Source organism: Pleurodeles waltl, chromosome 6, assembly GCF_031143425.1.
Source record: "Pleurodeles waltl isolate 20211129_DDA chromosome 6, aPleWal1.hap1.20221129, whole genome shotgun sequence".
Taxonomy (NCBI): domain Eukaryota; kingdom Metazoa; phylum Chordata; class Amphibia; order Caudata; family Salamandridae; genus Pleurodeles; species Pleurodeles waltl.
The window spans coordinates 1,640,612,679-1,640,631,397 of NC_090445.1; the positions used below are offsets into that span (position 1 = coordinate 1,640,612,679).

At 46.5% G+C, this 18,719-nt stretch overlaps 1 protein-coding gene across 3 annotated transcripts in view; it reads left to right on the forward strand.

Moving 5' to 3' along the window:
- The window catches only part of RABGAP1 (RAB GTPase activating protein 1), an 885,283-nt gene that overhangs the window by 141,983 nt on the left and 724,581 nt on the right, over nucleotides 1–18,719 (forward strand). For all 3 annotated transcript variants that reach the window (XM_069241548.1, XM_069241547.1, XM_069241549.1), the window contains one exon: nucleotides 6,572–6,720. In XM_069241548.1, coding sequence (XP_069097649.1) covers nucleotides 6,572–6,720 — 149 coding nt within the window. The remainder of the gene's footprint in view (nucleotides 1–6,571; nucleotides 6,721–18,719) is intronic.

Here is an 18,719-nt window from a genome sequence, read left to right on the forward strand (position 1 = left end):
AAGTACATACTGCTTGGTCTGTTTGTATAGACCTGGCCACCAATAACGTGCTTGCAATAATGATATAGTAGCCGCCACACCAGCATGGGCAAATGCAGCCTTTTCATGCCCTGCTTTAATCAACTCTGGTCTTTATTGGGAATTATCTAAACCCCTGCTTCAAGAGATCCTCCTATTTGGTAGGAATATTTAGCGGGAAATGCTTTTCGAAAGGGCGTGCCTTCAGCTGTGGCGTTCACGGCAGCCCATGTGCCATCGTATTGAGGTTTCAATAATACAAAGACTTTAAATTTTTTTTTTTTTTTTTTTAAATGCATATCTTTTGTGACAAACCTTTCAACCATTAACAGGAAGTCCACAGTAATCAACAATAACTGGTGGACTGTAAACATAAGAGCGAGATTTGACTGCTTCATCAGCCAGTGTATTTCCAACAATGTGTAGGTTTTATTTAATAATTAAGTTACATACCAGAAACATCTTATATCTTTATTGGGAATTACTCGAACTCCCATGACTCGTATTTTTTTTTTTTACTTCTGAGTCAAGGAAGCCTCCCATTCTGTAGGAATATTTAGTGGGAAATGCTTTTGGATAGGGCATGCCTTCAGCCGTGGCTTTCACGGCAGCCCATATGTCATCGTCCGGTTTCGTTCCAGAACGAGTTACTGCAACAGAAGCTTTTGGTAGCGTTTCCTTCAGATCTGCTACTTTCCCCCACAGAAGTCTGTTTGGTGTTACCTTTAGAATCTCTGAACCCATTCTGGCACCATTAATGCAAGTATTTATTGAAGGACCGGACACAATAGTATGAATCACAGACAATCTGGGTTAGCTGTGCAGGATCCGTATGTTCCAGTGCCCTCACCAAAGCCTTTAGCTCTGCTAGTAATGCAATGCCCAAGGGTATTATCCTCCATATAGCTGCTTACTACTGTGCAAGCAGCGGAGTGTTGATGCTTTGTGCCTATTGCAGGTTGTGCTGCGCTATCGGTGTAAGTGACTCTTTGATATTGATCAATAGGCAATGAATCTGCCGGAACTGGGTATTCTAGTTCATACTGCAAAAATTCTTGAGTTTTTAACTTGGGTTAAAAACGTTGTCGACATCAGTGGCTGTCAAAGACGTTGAACACCACAAAAGGATGATGGACGGAGTGCTGACAATGCAAACACTCACCCCCAGTCACAGATCTGGGTTTAATCCATCGTTCTTTTGCTCACCATGCCACCCCAGTTTGGACCCAGCCATATGCAAATCAGTCTTGACCCTGTTCCTCATGAGAACAGTCCAGCCCGAACTGCCAGGCCATGTCCTCCCTGGACCGGAAACAAGCATCCTGGGACCGGTTTCGGGGTTTCACCCCTCATCAGCCAGGCTAGCTTGATTCCAGTGGCACAGTGAGCAAGGGACCCACGTCTGGGCATACCCTTCCCACTTAGGGCAACCTTAACACCACAAAAGGATGATGGACGTAGTGCTGACAATGCAAACACTCACCCCCAGTCACAGATCGGGGTTTAATCCATCGTTCTTTTGCTCACCATGCCACCCCAGTTTGGACCCAGCCATATGCAAATCAGTCTTGACCCTGTTCCTCATGAGAACAGTCCAGCCCGAACTGCCAGGCCATGTCCTCCCTGGACCGGAAACAAGCATCCTGGGACCGGTTTCGGGGTTTCACCCCTCATCAGCCAGGCTAGCTTGATTCCAGTGGCACAGTGAGCAAGGGACCCACGTCTGGGCATACCCTTCCCACTTAGGGCAACCTTAACACCACAAAAGGATGATGGACGTAGTGCTGACAATGCAAACACTCACCCCCAGTCACAGATCGGGGTTTAATCCATCGTTCTTTTGCTCACCATGCCACCCCAGTTTGGACCCAGCCATATGCAAATCAGTCTTGACCCTGTTCCTCATGGGAACAGTCCAGCCCGAACTGCCAGGCCAGGTCCCACCTGGACCGGAAACAAGCATCCTGGGACCGGTTTCGGGGGTTCACCCCTCATCATTCCCATGGGGAACAGGGTCAAGACTGATTTGCATATGGCTGGGTCCAAACTGGAAGGGCATGGGCAGCAAAAAAACGATGGATTAAACCCAGATCTGTGACTGGGGGTGAATGTTTGACAATGTTCAGCATTCCGTCCATCACTTGTTGTTTTTGCATTTGTCAAAGACGTTGCCCATTGAATCCAGTGTGGATGTAATGGTTTAGCGTTTGGAACACTGGCTTTGGTAACAGCCTCAAGGGCTGGAATTGTAGATATGACAATGCGTTTCACCTGGGCCAGTGGTCTTTCTTTATTGACAGCCATCTGAACAGCAGTGAGCACTTTCTCAGTGGGAGCGAGGCGTTGTTCTGCTATAGAGTACAAATGTAATTTGTATGCAATCAGGACTGTATCACCCTAATTGAAAGTTACATAGGTGAAACCAAAGGCACCAGCAAATACTCTGACCAGATGTTTTTTTTTTTTATTGTCCCCTCTGTGTAGGTGTTGTTGTAAGCATGTCTGTTTGCAAAGCTCTATGAATGCGTGTGTGTTCGACTGTCCAAAATTTACTGGAAAAGTCAGGACGCATTGTCATATTAGGGTTTTATGCGTGATGCGTAATCTGGAATGTAAGTTCTGCCAAGATTTAAGAAACCCAATAGAGATTGGAGTTTTTTAATGGTATTTGGAGGTTGTAACTGTGCGCATTTCTCTAAGAATTGTGGCACTAGGCTATTTCCTTCACTTGATAGCTTGTATACCCAAAACAGGGCGCTCAGGAAGGCATTTTATTTTTTTTACGTTGAATTTATAACCGAATTTGGCAAATCCTTCAACAATGCGGGCTTACCCGTTTTAGATGTTGCAGTAATTCATCATCCGTGAGATAGATATCATCTACAGAGGGCAATGCTTCAGGGTCAATGTAGTGCAATTTTGAAGTTACACAAGCCGCGAACAGTCCTGGACTGTTCATGTACCCCTATGGTAAATGACAGATTTTTTTCTGGGAGCCTAGTGCACTGAAGCTTTAGGTCTCTACTCTCAGGTGCTATATTCTGGCAGAAAAAAAACATTGGAAATGTCCAGTGTTTTGTATTTTTTGCACAGTATGTTGTTCATAACTGCTGTGCTGTGAGTTTTGCATAGCATATGTGCGTGTATGACTGTTTAAATGTCTGTAGTCTAAGACTCTTCTGTACGAATGGTCCGGTTTAGCTACTGGGAATAAAGTATTATCCATTGGTGATACACAGGGTTCGATTATGCCCTGGTACTCTAGCTGTGTGAGGATTTCCCTCAAGGGTTCTTTAGCATTATGTTTTATTGGATACAGGGGTTGAGGTTGATTTTTTTTAAATTGGAATTGCATGATAGGGGGAATCTTTATCCCACCCTATGTTGTTGCGATGTAACGCGGGTCCCTGCACCAATGCCCAATCAATGGCGTAGGATTCTGCGAGCTCACCGGGAACAAGAGGTGAGAAAGAAGGTTTGATAACATCTTCCCCATATGGGCAAGTACGGACAAAATCTGGTGGCCAATCCCTTTTGGCCAGTAGAATATCATATATATTTACGATGCAATCCCAAAAGATTGTGTCGATTGTGTGTTCAATGTCTCCTAAGTGTATCATTACTTTGTACACCCTAGCAGGCATGGAGATGCACGTGTCCGCAGTTTCAACTTGCAAGAAGTCATCAATTGCTTTCACCTCCAGATGCTCTTGAAGATTGCGGCAAACTATTGTGACTTCTGCTGCGCTGTCTAACAGAGCTAGTGCCCATTTCTTGTTCTTCAATAGAGCCCTCTTTTTGAGTGGCATGACGAATTGCAACTGCTGCCACTTTCTTCTTTTTTAATTGGGGTTTTTGTTGGGTAAGTTTCTCTTCTTCTTCTTTTATTTTTTTTTTATTATTATTTTTTAATTTAACAAACTTCTGTCGAGCGTTGTGATTCCTGTCTTGGTTTCACATACTCTGTTCTTTGCTCTGACCACCCACTTCTCACTGCGTTTTTCCAGTGAGTCCTGAAAGGAACGAGATGTGCGTGTATCAGTATATTGATATCTGTCAGACGTTTTTATATTGTCTCTATTTCTGAGATTAAATCTATTCTGTGGGGTCTCCGTATGCAGAGATTCTCTGCTTTCTTTTTTAGGGGTTTGTTGTTTTTTATCCCAGTGGTTTTTTTCGAACCCTCAGGAGCTTGCTTGGTAGAATCTTTATTAGATTTACCCTTAAACTGTGGTTTTGTGGGTCTGGCCCCCAAACTATTTGATTAATGCTAGAATATGTCTCCGCAATAATCTTTGGCAGCTCACGTTCTTAATCCTGTGGAGGAACATCCCAGAACTGCATGCGCACTGCTAGTGCAACTGCCTCCCTTTTAAGGTTACTTAATATGATTGAAGATACAATGGCAAAATTGCTCATGAGTTGCATCCCCAAGTCCAGGGCCGGGACACCCCCATATTAATCTTGAATTTGTTTCAACACTTCTGGTAGATTGACAAGTGTTGATGTACCATGTGCGGTAGTATAGAGCGTGGCAAATACCGTGCCCCAAGTATTGCAGCGATCTACTGTGGGAACCATCCCAAATGGCAAGCAAATAGTTAATATTCTGTGCTTATCCTGTGGTCCCGTTTGGGGAAATACTGCTTCCAGTGCATTTATTTTTTGTGCTAACCAAAATGGAGTCCCTTCTTGTTTGGCGGGTACTTTACCCGTAATCAAATGTACAGTTGCAGGATTAATGCCTGGCTTTACTGCATGTGGTTCTGCCTGGGCAGCACTAGCTGGGTTTGAGTTTAATGTTTGCATTACAAACCTTACTAATAGTCTGTATATTGCAGTAAGCTTATCATATAAGCGACGGACTTCAGCTACCATCGAGGTAGCTGCAGCAAGGTGCGGTGTATATGTGGCCAATAAAGGACAGATAGGACCATCAATACTTAGAGGACCTAACCTAACATGTAAAATTGTATGGGGGAGGGTGCTCTATATTGTACAGGTATGTTTGCAGGTGTGTTGTGGTGAAATGTATTTGTGTTCCCATCAACTGTTGGAAATGTGACTCCAGAATAGAACATTTCTCTTCTATAGGCTGGATGAGCCTCACCAACAAGTGTAACAGGACCCCACTGGGCTGTTAGGCCATGTGCCAATAAATGTGCAGTTCGGGGTGGTCGCATATTGACTGCAATTGCTACCTGTTGCGGGTGTGCCATGATCAGTAGTAAAGTCAAATGTTCAAAGGTAAGCACACCAAGTAGGGATTATCCTTTGAGTTCAAGCTTGAACAACCTACAACATTAGTTAGGTACTCCCTACTTAGATGAGGAGGAAAATCCTCAATGCCACAGATGTCTCAGTATATAGTACTGAGGTGTCTTTGCATGTAATGACAGATACTCAAGAGGACCTGAAAATTAGAGCCTGACCAAACGCTAGCGGCGCCAGGTCACGTAGGTTCTCATTCTAATGAGAGTACTCGATTTGGCCGGCAGAATCATTTGTACTGTGGGGGACTGAGTCTGAACCTACTACAGGTGACACCTGTCAGCCTAATCCGGATTTTGTACCGGCTAACTAGTAGTGCCTTATCTCCACCCAGGAGCAGGGATGATTGGGCAACCGAGCGCATCACACAATTGACTCCTCATGGAAATCGTGGTCACTCAGATTTCATCTGTTTCTCTCAGTTACATTAGCCTCACATATGCAAGGACAATCCGAGGCAGAATATAGTTCAATAAAGTTTTATTGAAGTAACTGCATCTTAGATAATAAAGCATGCAATGCAATAACTAGGACGATGATGCATGACAAGTTTCAAATTGTGACAAGGAGAGTAAAGAATAAAAATAACTCAACCTTATTGTCACTACGATCGTTACGAATAGTTCTACCTAGGCTATGTTAGAGCACAGCATGTTAAGCTCCAATTCTGCCCTTCAGGTTCCCCTGGGAAAACATACCAGAGGCCGGTAGTCTACATAAGCAGCTGCAGTGAAGCACTCATCAATCGGCATACAGTTGTGGTCATCTGGCTGGAATCTCCCTCTAACGTACATGGGTTAAAGTAGTGTTTTTATAATAAAACAGCTGACGTTGCAAGAAAGGATCCCCACGTAAGAGTGTGTACGTTTCTGTGAACACTAGAGACAAAGCGTAATACTTTTTGCCCGCAACCTATCTTACTGCAACCTTGAGAAAAGCAAAGAGTGAAAGTAATGTCTTGTTTAAGAATGGAATGCTGGCCTAGTCAAAGAACAGCTACATAGAGAAAATAAAACAAGACCGCAAATGTGGCTCTTGTTAAAATAATAAAACAAAGCTGAATAAAATATATCTAGGTTAAAGTACACAGCGGCATTACTAGTTTGCTAAAATAACATGTATGAAGCTATAACTAAAATGGCTACACACCAATGTCAATTATTTACATTGTTTTTCTCTGCTACCTCATTGACGTTTCAGCTATTTAAAGTGATGTTTACTACTTGCCGTACCTCAACCACAGAAGATTGAATGTTTGACAATATTTTGTCTCCTATTTCAGGTCAGTCGTATACTTTACAGCTTTGCAACAGCCTTCCGACGATCTGCCAAACATAATACTGGTTTGCCACCACAGACCCCAGACAGTGATATATTCACCTTTTCAGTGTCTCTGGAAATTAAAGAGGATGACGGAAAAGGTTATTTTAGGTAATTTGTTATTTTCTTGTGATACTTGTTCTGCAAACTCAATTGTATTATCTGCTTCACTGAAGGATTTTGTAAATCTAGGCTACTTCTACAAAGAGGAATGTGGTGAAACGTTTTTAGGTTTAAATCTGTTTTATTCATTTTCAAAGAATAAACCATACAGAACAATCTCCTCACCTACATCCTTAGGCCAGTGAGGCATAACAAGGGAGGTGAAGATGAACCAAAGAGAAGGGAGGATAGAAGAAGAGATTGGTAGAGGTGGGTAAGGAAGGAAGGCATGTCCAGGAAGGAGGGTTGGGGAGGATCTGCTCTTACTCGATATCAGGAAATACAGTATGTGTAGACGGGGGGGGGGGGGTTGTGTGGTTAACAAGACCAGATGAGTTGCTGCTTCCACACCCCTCAGGTGGCATCCTGAGCCAGATTTGTGAGAAGGACCCGCGAAAAGATTGGTCAGGACAGTTCCATTAATTCTTGCGATGGAAGCAGTATGCAGGGCCCCCAGGTATTATCAAATTGTGTCAATTTCCGGTCAATTATTGCCGTAAGCTTCGCCATGCCAAAAAGTTCCCACAATTTATGTTGTTAATCTAGCTGCAATAGCTTTTTATCTGTACACCATTTGGATAGATTGATTTGATTAGCTGCACAGAGGGCAAGGGTAATAACCCTCCCCTTCGCCAGTTATAAGGGGTACAGTAAAGCATTGGGGAGACCAGTACAATGTACCTGGGGAATTTGGGGAGGTTGCTGTCGTACATCCTGTCAGTGTCAGCCAAAACATCCATCCAGTATTGCTGTATTTTTGGGTAATGCCAAAGAATGTGTGCCAATGTGTCTAAATGCCTGCATTGCCTCCAGCATCTGTCATCCCCACTCCATTTCTATTTAGTTCTTCTAACTGGGGTGTATTACCAATAATGCATAATCTTGGGTAAAGCCTACTTACTGGAGGCACTACAAGAAGAGGTATGGGTCCAGTGTAAAAGAATAGACCAGTCTTTAGGATTAAACTGTCTTTCACCATCACAGCTGCACAGAAGATTTACTATTGGTTATCAAGGTGTTAAAGGCATATATGTTTGACAGAAGGTGTATGGAAATGCCTCCTTGGCATGGTTACCCCCCCCTAACCTTTTGCCTTTGCTGATGCTAAGTTATGATTTGAAAGTGTGCTGGGACCCTGCTAACCAGGCCCCAGCACCAGTGTTCTTCCCCTAAACTGTACCTTTGTCTCCACAATTGGCACAACCCCTGGCACTCAGGTAAGTCCCTTGTAACTGGTACCCCTGGTACCAAGGGCCCTGATGCCAGGGAAGGTCTCTTAAGGGCTGCAGCATGTCCTATGCCACCCTGGGGACCCCTCACACAGCACCAAAGGACCAAGAAACTCCTGTGAACATCGGCCCTGTTCAAAACAGCTACTTCTTTGCAACAAAGAAGCAACTTTCAAAGACTGCACGTTTCCCCCCGGAAGCGTGAGACTTCACACACTGCACCTGACGCCCCTGGCTCGACATCCGGAGAACAAACACCTCAAGGAGGACTCCCCGGCGACTGCGAGCTCGTCAGTAACCAGAGACGACTCCCCTGAGCCCCCACAGTGATGCCTGCAGAGAGAATCCAGAGGCTCCCCCTGACGCGACTACCTGTAACAAGGGACCCGACGCCTGGAACCAACTCTGCACCTGCAGCCCCCAGGACCTGAAGGAACCGAACTTCGACGCAGGAGTGACCCCCAGGCGACCCTCTGCCTAACCCAGGTGGTGGCTGTCCTGAGAAGCCCCCGTGCCTGCCTGCACTGCTAGTGACCCCTGGGTCCCTCCATTGTGTCCTACCTAAAACCAGGCGCCTACTTTGCACACTGCACCCCGGCCACCCCTGTGACGCTGAGGGTGTGTTTTGTGTGCCTACTTGTGTCCCCTCCAGTGCTCTACAAAAAACCTTCTTACTTTGAAATAGTTTATACAGAGCCAACTTCTTACAGAAGGCCTTTATCTGTATAGCGATTGAGTAGACACACCTCAAAAGATGTGAGGGTTCGGCTAGTGTGCAGGCTTACGTGTGGCAGTGTAACCCAATTCCTATTAGCAACATACTGCAAGTGTGCACTGGAAGTGATGCCATAATTAAATTGGATTTGTATGAAGTCCATAAGACCATCATGGTCGAAGAGGTCCACCACCCTTTTATAATTAGCTTATTGCCACTGTGAAAACGTGATTCCCCCCCTCTGGAAAGCTGGAGGGAAATCTGGGTTCCCAATTATCTGTGGTGAAATGCAGGTGGAGAGCTTCTGTGTCAACAGCACTTTGTTCTAGGTCCCTGTCGGGTAGGTCCCATTAATACAACACACAGAGCTGTAGGCGAGTGTTGGTCATACTTTTATTCTCTCACTCACCACCCACATCACGGTCTTTCAGCCGGCTCTGCGTCGGCTCGACCAATGCACACATAATCAGGGGTGTGACCTAGTGTTTCTCCCTAAATGGGGACCACCTTATGGGGTTGCCCGGTTACAGGCAAGTCTACGTTCCGCCCTAACTAAAAATGAAAACAAAACTAAACAACAACACACTCCTGGATAAGAGTAGCACATAACCATATTGGAACACCAAAAGAAAAACCTAGCAGGTGACCGGATGCAAGAGGTACACCCGCGGAGGACATTCTTATAATCAGTCATAAAGTCAGCATATCTCATGGATGGGTTAGGATTGGACTTCAAACTGTAGCTTCCCATTCCAGATCTTCCTGACAGTAGTTCTTGGGTCTCTGTAGCGAATGGTACTTCTACTGCTGGATTCTGGGTCTTACCAGCCGTCGAAGTAGGAGGTCCAGGCGAGGACTGCAGTCCTCATGCCAAACGGCCTTCTCATGAGTGTGATATTCGCAATAGTGACTCATGGGGAGGGGCAATGTCTTCATTATCATTCAGGGTATCATCTCTCAGTGAACTATCATCCCGGTCCACTGGGGGTGAGAACATTGAGAACTTCTTGAACTGGGATACGTTCCTTGTGACACTTTTGTCATTTCTCTGCATTTATCAAGGTTCCTTTGATGGCAGTCACTGTCCACAGTTCAGCTTTGAAAGGTAACCAAAACGTCTCTCGCGGATCATGGTCTTTGACCAGCACAGTGTCCCTCACTCGGATGGTGCTTTTCTGTGCTATCCGCTTCCGCATAGCATGTTGTTGTAATGAGACCTCTGTTCTATAGATCGGTTCGGGGGGGATGTGCCTGAGTAACACACAGAGGGTGGTGTGGGATGGAATCAGTCACTGCTCTCCCAAAACCCAGATGGCTTGGGATGACTCCTGTAGAAGTTCTGGGATTCCGTGAGACTATGCAAATAGTCTCTGATAAAGTCTTTACAAACCTTTTGATTTCTCTGTTTGCATTGTACCACCTTGGCAAGACCCTCCGGTGTTTAGTGTTTCGGGACTTCAGGAATTCAGACCACTCATGACTTAAACTGAGGTCCATTGTTGGTGCGGATCGCATCAAAGAGTCCAAGGGTAGCCATCATTTTCTTTCTTTTTGGTATGACATCAGACGGTACAATCTCTGCCTCTGGGTACCTGGAGTAGTCATCTACTACTGTCAGCATGTCTGGTCCGTTGGGAAGGCTCCGAAAGTCACCACATGCCGTGGGGCCATCTTCAGTGATAGCCAGTGCTGGTGGATCAGGTATTCCGCTCGCTTGACAGGCAGGACTACCTTTAATCGCATCTTCTACTCGTTTGTCCAGACCTTGTGCCGGGTCTTCAGTTTCACAATTCCTTGGTGAACCCCATGTGCTAGAACTTGCCTGATGTCTCGGCAGGTGGGTAGCATGAAGCGGGGACCTCGCAGCAGACAGCCTTCTTCACTTACGGAGAGCTCATTGCATATATGATAAAGAGCTTGTAGTGTGGCTCTGGCGTCAGTTGTGCGGAAGGTGTTGTAGAGGACGCCAGTCGCAGGATCGAATGGCCTCCATGGCCATTTGTACATGGTTGTCTTGACTGGTGGCTTCCGGGACCTCAGCGAGAGGTATGGGCAGTGGCGTCCCTCGATCCAACACCAGGCTGATGTCTCAAGAGCTTCAGCCTCCCGGAGGGTGGCTTAGCGTGCATGGAGTGTTAGGAAGTCGGCTGAGTTCTGTGTAGCAGGCTGGTACTCAACATTGAAGTTAAACTCTTGTAACTGTAGTATCCACTTATCAATCCCCAGTGGCGGTTTGGAAAACGACTGTAGGAAAGTGCCACTGTTGGCATGGTTCCCCAAACCTCACCCCACACACTTTTTGTCTAGTGTTGATGCCAACTTTGATTAAAAGTGTGCTGGGACCCTGCTAACCAGGCCCCAGCCCCAGTGTTCTTTCCCTAAAACTGTACCTTTGTTTCCACAATTGACACAGCCCTGGCACACAGTTAAGTCCCTTGTAAAAGGTACCCCTGGTACCAAGGGACCTGTGGCCAGGTAAGGTCCCTAAGGGCTTCAGCATGTATTATGCCACCCTGGTGGACCTTCACTCAGCCCATGCACACTGCCTTGCAGCTTGTGTGCGCTGGTGGGGAGAAAAAGGCAAAGTAGACATGGCACCCCTCTCAGGGTGCCATGCCCACAAACCACTGTTTATGGCATAGGTAAGTCACCCCTCCAGCAGGCCATACAGCCCTAAGGCAGGGTGCACTATACCACAGGTGATGGCATAGCTGCATGAGCAATATGCCCCTATAGTGTCCAAGTCCATTCTTAGACATTGTAGGTGCAGTGTAGCCACATTAAGTATATAGTCTGGGTGTTTGTCATTACGAACACCACTGCGCCATAATGGTTTTGTTGAATACTGGGTAGTTTGGTATCAAACTTCTCAGCACAATAAACCCACACTGATGCCAGTGTGGGATTTATTGAAAAATGCACACAGGGCATATTAGAGATGCCCGCTGTATGTTAGCCCAACTGCTCGTGTAGGACTGACCGGTCTGTGCCAGCCTGCCACTTCCAGACGAGTTTCTGACCACATGGAGTGAGTTCCTTTGTGCACTCTGCGGTCAGAAACAAAGCCTGTCCTGGGTGGAGGTGTGTCACCCCTAACACGCCTCTAAATCCAGGCTTACGGGCCTCCATGAACCCAGCTCACCAGATTCCTGGAGACCTACAAGAAGGACTGCTAAGCTGAAAACCCCAGCAGAGAAGAAGGAAGACGACTGCTTTGGCCCCAGCCCTACCGGTCTGTCTCCTGCTTAAAACAACCTGCAACAAGAACAGCGACACGTCCAGTGGGCCCACCGACCTCTGACAACTCCAGAGGACTGCCCTGCACCCAGAAGGACCAAGAACTCCTGAGGATAGCGGCTCTGCCACAAAGAAACCTACAGCTAAGGACTTCCACATCACTCCAGATACTGACCACTGTGCACCTGTCACCCATGGCCCGGATCCAGGTGGTCCACCCAGCGAGAAAGGGTCCCCAGGCAATTGGGAGCAAGAGCCCCTCTTGGGTTGACCCCTCAAAATGTCCACAACGATGCCTGCAGAGAGAATCCAGAGGACCCCCTGACCGTGAGCTCCGGACGAAGATATCAGACGCCTAAAGGACCCACTGCACTTGTAGCCCCCAGGCCTTGGAGAACCTGACCCCAAGTGCAGCATCGACCAGCTGGTGGCCCTCCTCCCTGCCCAGCCGGTGGTTTGCCTGAGAAGCCCCCCTGGACCTCGTCTGCAGCCTCAGAGGACCCTCCGGGTCCCCCAATAGAGTTGCATTGAAGCCCGACGCCCTGTTTGTCCCCTGCACCCGGCCGCCCTACTGCAACTGAAGGTGTGGGTTTGATGCCTACTTGGGGCACCTCCAGTGCTCCCATGAAACAGGTCCATTTTAGAGAACCATTTAAAACTGGAGAGTTCCCCGATGATGTTGTCTATGGTCGTGGTCAGGTGCCTCTCACGCTTGATGGCTTGGTTGGGCAGCCGCATGTCCACGCAGGTGCGCACTGCATTGTGCTGTTTGGGTTTCTTTGCTAAGACTAATCGGGACACAGAACATGGGTCAGGGTACCTTTTCTATAATTCCAGCTTGCTCTAGGAGTCATAGCTCCCGCTCCACTTTTGGCCAAAAATAGAAAGGCACCCGTCTCTGCCTTAGAGCGACAGTGGCTACTGAATCTCCAACCTGCAGCTGGAGGAGAGTGCCTTTTAGGCACCTGATGCCTAAAATGTCTCAAATGCTTTGGTGATGCCTCCTAGGCTGCTGGCATGGACGCTGAAGAGACTCAAACTGTATGCTGTTTGGCAGCTCTGTAGGAACCCAGACCCTTCTTGCGACGCATAGAGCTTGGTCATGAGTTTGGCTGTTTTGTGTACAATGTCTGTCATGAAGGGTGCCAGCTGTCTGTAGGGGCCCGGTGTTTCGGAAAGCATATACTTTCACTCGTGTGGACTTGAGAGTCAGAGGGTCAGGCAGACTGCGGTACATCTCTGCATCCATTAAATTGATTGAGGCCCCTGTGTCTATTAGAGCTGGAAAGGGGTGTCCGTGCACCACAACTTGGCAGGTAGGCAGCCAGCAGCTCTTTGTTTCTCCCTTCATCCCCTGCTCTCACTATATCAATCACCTCTTGGTCATCATCCATGTTGCTGTCTGAGGTGGCAGGGAGCACTGCTATTGCTTTAACTACTTTCTTGGGCGTGGTTAGTGCCACCTTGGGCGATGAGCATGTGAAATGGTTCAGTTTGCCACACACACTGCAGGTCTCTTCCCTAGCTGGGCAGCTGCTGGGGTGTGGCAGGGGGCCTTAGCACCACCTGCAAAGTCAGTATGCCGACTTTGATCTTGTGCATTCAGTTTTGGCTTTGGTGGTCTCTCAGACCACAGCATTGATGGGTTCAGCTCGGATTTAGACGGCTGGTGTCAGTTCCATTTGCACTGCATGAGCTTTCGAAAGCTCCTTCGAGTGGTCCAGGGTGAGAATGTCCATGTTTGGCTCCTGCAGGATGCCCTCACGGAGCTTAGAGGAGGTGCACCCTTGTATGAACTGAACTCTGACTTCATCATCTTCGTCAGGTAAGGTGCAGCTCCTGGCCAGTTCTCTCAAACAAGCGTAGAAGACATCTACTGACTCGTCAGGTTTCTGGTGTGCCTGGCAAAGTAGGAACCGTTTGTAGTCAGGGTTGCCGTAGGGTTCAAAAGCGCAGTGACTGCATCCTTGAGCATGGTGTAGGTGTGATGTCGCTTCGGCCACCTGCTTGGAGATTTTGTGACTGTCCACCCCTCCTAGGTGTAGAAGTAGTTGTCACTTTCTTTCATCTCTAGGGCTTCGAAGTAGGTCTGGAGGTGCTCAACCAAGGCTTGCCAGCGAGCTGCCTGCTTGGGGTGGGGGGGCAGTAATTGTGAAAGGTTTGATGGCTGGGATGTTGGCCATTGCAGATGCGGGCAGTGTTGGATGGCTTAATGGTCACTCTAGTCCTGCCCACTCTAAGCTCTGTGCAGTAAAGTCTGTTTCTCTTTACTAATTTTGTACTCTGGGTAACTGTTGGCTGTGGGGTGTTGATTTGCTCTGTTCCTCTCTCGGGCGTGCACCACACCTTGCAGAGGCTGTTAAACTCTAGCAGGCAGGCTGTGAGCACAAGGCAGAATTGGCAGGAGCAGGCCCAAGGTAGAATGACTGGGAGAACCCCTGGGGCTAGGAGGAGAAACTGGTGAGGCTGTGTGAGATGGGGGCCAGAGGAGCGTGGCATGTGTGTCCACGGGAGGATCCCAGGCTTAGGCAGGACTGCGCACACGGGTGGCCATTGGCAGATGACAGGCCGCTCCGGGCTGAGTCCTGTATGGACGCAAGCTTACACTGTTGCTTTTCTCGAGCAGGCAGCAGGCAGCATCATGCAGGAGTTGCCCAGGTAATGCAGCACAAATCCTTCACCGTGAGAGGACGTAGACTAGGGCAGCCGCATGGCCCTCCTCATCGCCAGTGTCTGGTAGGCCCTGGTAATACAGCACACAGAGCCGTAGGTCATTGTTGGTCATACTTTTATTCATCTCTCACTCCACCAGGTAATGGAGTTGTGCGGCTTGATAATGATGTGTAAAGTTAGGAATACCCAAACCACCCTCCGCTACCGCGAAGTATGCTTGTGTTCGATGACCTCTGTAGCTGCATATACACATGCTTTGCATAAGTTCGCCATCTAGTGTTTGGCTTGGAGTGTTACACGTTGTTTTTCTTCAAAGAAGCTTTTTCGAGTCACAAGATTGAGTGACCCCCTCCTCTTGGTGATAGTGCGCAGGGGCATCGAGTCCTTTGTTAGATTGTTTTTTCCCAAATCCGCAGAGAATTCAAGCTTTCCACAGCCTCATATCTTAGCTACAATAAAGTCAAACTTACACAGTAAGGTTTAATATGAAACTATTGGGAATGATGGCATTGTGCATATCAATAGTGCCCAATGCACATCTAAACATGAGACCCCTACAACAGTGTCTTTCACAACAATGGTCTCCGGCACAGGTTCAACTTTATGATCTAGTGTTGTTGGACCGCCAGACTTGCAACTCTCTGCAATGGTGGAATCACACCAACTTATCAAAAGGGTGGCCATTTCAGGACCCTGTGCCACAGACCATAATCACCACAGATGCATCAATGATAGGTTGGGGGACCCATCTCAACAATCTGACTATACAGGGAGAATGGGACTCAATCAAGCAGACTTACCACATAAACCACTTGGAATTGCTGGCATTGTTCTTAGCACTCAAAGCATTCCAGCCACAGATCGCGCAGAATACAGTGTTAATAAGGACAGACAACATGGCAACAATGTATTATCTGCCGAAACAAGGGGGACAAACTCATCTCAGTTGTCCCTTGTACCACAGACAGTTTGGAAGTGGGCAATTCAAAATCGCATTCAACTATTAGCAGAATATATCCCAGGGATACATAACCAATTACCAGGCCTCTTAAGCAGGACGCAACAACAAATACGCAAATGGGAGATTCACCCACAAGTAATTCAACAGTACGTTCACTTGTAGGGAACACCAAACGTAGATCTCTTCGCAGCAAGCGAAAATGCAAAATGCCCAAACTTCGGATCCAGGTACCCACACCCTTGATCCAGGGCAATGCTCTATGGATCAATTGGTCAGGGATATTTGCTTACGTTATTCCCACTAATTCCATTCCTGGTCAACCAGATCCATCACACTTCCCTCTCTATGATACTCCTAGCTCCCACGTAAGCACGTCAACACTGGTACACAACACTATTGGATCTAGTTGTAGTGCCACATCACAAGCTCCCAAACAGACCAGACCTATTGACTCAAAAGAAAGGTCAGATCAGGCATCCCAATCCCAATATGCTCAACCTGGCGATTTGGCTCCTGAGATCATAGAATTTGGATACCTACTGCTTCCATCAGAATGTATGGACATTGTAAGGGAAGCACGTAATCCTATAACCAGACAGTGCTATGCAACTAAATGGAAACGTTTTGTTATACTACTGTCAACCCAAAAACATTGATCCACTTAAAGCATCAGTATAGGATATTGTATGTTATTTGCTTTACTTACAAAAAGCAAATCTTGAATATTCCTCTATTAAAATTCATTTAACAGCAATATCAGCGTACCTCCAAAACACTGTATTCTTGGTTTAGAATTCCTGTCATAAAAGCTTTTATGGAAGGCCTTAAAAGAGTTATTCCACCTAGAGCTCCACCGACTCCTACCTGGAACCTTAACATTGTGCTCACAAGACTTATGGGTCAACCATTTGAACCCATGCATTCTTGCGCTCTTCAGTTTCTCTCATGGAAAGTTGCTTTCCTGGTAGCAATTACTTCCTTAAGGGGAGTTAGTGAAATTCAAGCATTCACTTCAGAAGACCTTTCTTCCAAATTCACAAACACAAAATAGTACTTTGGACTAATCCAGCATTTCTATCCAAAGTGGTTTCACTATTTCACATCAGTCAGTAGAATAGCCAGTCTTCTTTCCACACGCAGAGTCAGTTGCTGAAAGAACTCTCCACACTCTTGATCTCAAAAGAGCTGTCGTGTATTATATAGACCGAACAAAAGATTTCAGGAAAACTAAACAGCTTTTTTTAGCTTTTCAACAGCCTCATAAAGGTAATACTATTGCAAAACAAGGATTGGCTAGATGGATAGTAAATTGTAATCAAACTTGCTTTCTTAAAGCAAAAAGGCAACTATTAGTAACTCCTAAAGCACGTTCTACTAGAAAGAAAAGAGCTTCAATGGCATGTTTAGGAAATATACCAATGGCAGACATATGCAAAGCAGCCACAATGGTCCACACCACACACATTTACTAAACACTACTGTGTGGCTGTTCTATCTTGCCACCAAGCAAATGTTGGTCAAGCAGTGCTTAAAACAAAACTAAAAACTAAACATGACAAAAGAAAACCAACACCTTGGAGAAACACAGAACTTAAAAAGATAAAGAAACAAATCAGAAAGTTGCAGCGGACCTGGCTCAAAACAAACAGTCAAGACAAACTGCAGCTACACAAACTTAACAGGATATACAAATCATCGATCAAAAAAGCTAAAAAAAAAGATACTACTCAGACAGAATTCTAAATGCTCAATCTACAACCAAGGAATTTTTCAAAATTCTCAATGAATTTCGAAAACCCACATGCATGGAAGGAAGTCATCCCACCACTCAAGATTTCACAAACAAATTGGCAACTCACTACACAACCAAGGCAGACACATTGGACTCCTATTTAAAACAGAAGAAAACCATCAGCACCAACCCCTTTACTAAAATACCCTTTAAGAATAAACCATCCCAACCTCTACAGTCCTTCAAACAAATATCCCAGGATGAATTTATGGATTTGGTCAAAGCAAGCAGACCTTCTGGTTGCCCTTCTGACCCTTGCCCACCACAGATCTTCAAGAACATCCTGCTATCTACTTCCACTGCCACACCTGTAAGAAGAATCATCAACAACTCTTTAACTTCAGGAACTTTTCCTACAGACCTGAAAAAGGCATACATACGACCATTATTAAAGAAAACAAATCTAGACCCGCAAGACCCCAACAACTACAGACCTATCACAAATGGACCTTTCCTGGGCAAATTGATAGAAAGAGCAGCATTCGCCCAGATGTCACAATTCATTGAAGACAATTCTATACTTTCAGACTTCCAAACTGGATTCCGCCCAGGAAGAAGCACTGAATCAGCACTCATGGCAATCTGGGACGATCTTAAAAACACAGTTGACCGAAATGGAGTTGCCGCACTACTTCTCTTGGACCTCTCAGCTGCCTTTGATACGGTTGACCATGACGTTTTACCCCGTGGCCCATCACGTACCCTTAGTGTACAATATAAACGGGGCGTATAAAACATGCTAGGTAACGCTTACTGACATACTCGTAGAAAATACTCCGGTTGGGTAGGCCACGATGCTCATTTTACAGAAACTAAACCTCAAAGGAAGCACTTACAAATATAATCGTAGCAGGTGCCGCAGTTGAAGCTCAGCTTCTGGAAAGGACAAGCCACCCTAACTCTTGGGCTTGGCAAAGATAAAGCACGGCTGTGCGCTCAGAGATCCCATAGCAGAAAAGATCTAGAATCCATACTGGAGGTGAACTGATGATGTACTGGAGCGTAATCTGTATCTGACTGTGACGCGCGGGTTCTATCTTCCTCTGCTGGAGACAGAGTAGAAGGTTCTCCCTTTATAAAGCACCTGTAAGCTCCGCCTGCTGAGCCACGCCCCGTCCACCCTCAAAGTAGGTAAAGGAATTTCCCGCCTTTTACCAGGATGATGGACAGCTTTCCAAAACGACCCCACTCCGTTTACCGCCGATTCCGGTGGTGCGTTGTTGATGCGCAGAAGCACGAGGACATCTCCACAAAGACGCACTAGTAACAATCACATTGCCAAAGGAACACAAGGTTGCTGGAGACGTTTACCCCGTGGCCCATCACGTACCCTTAGTGTAC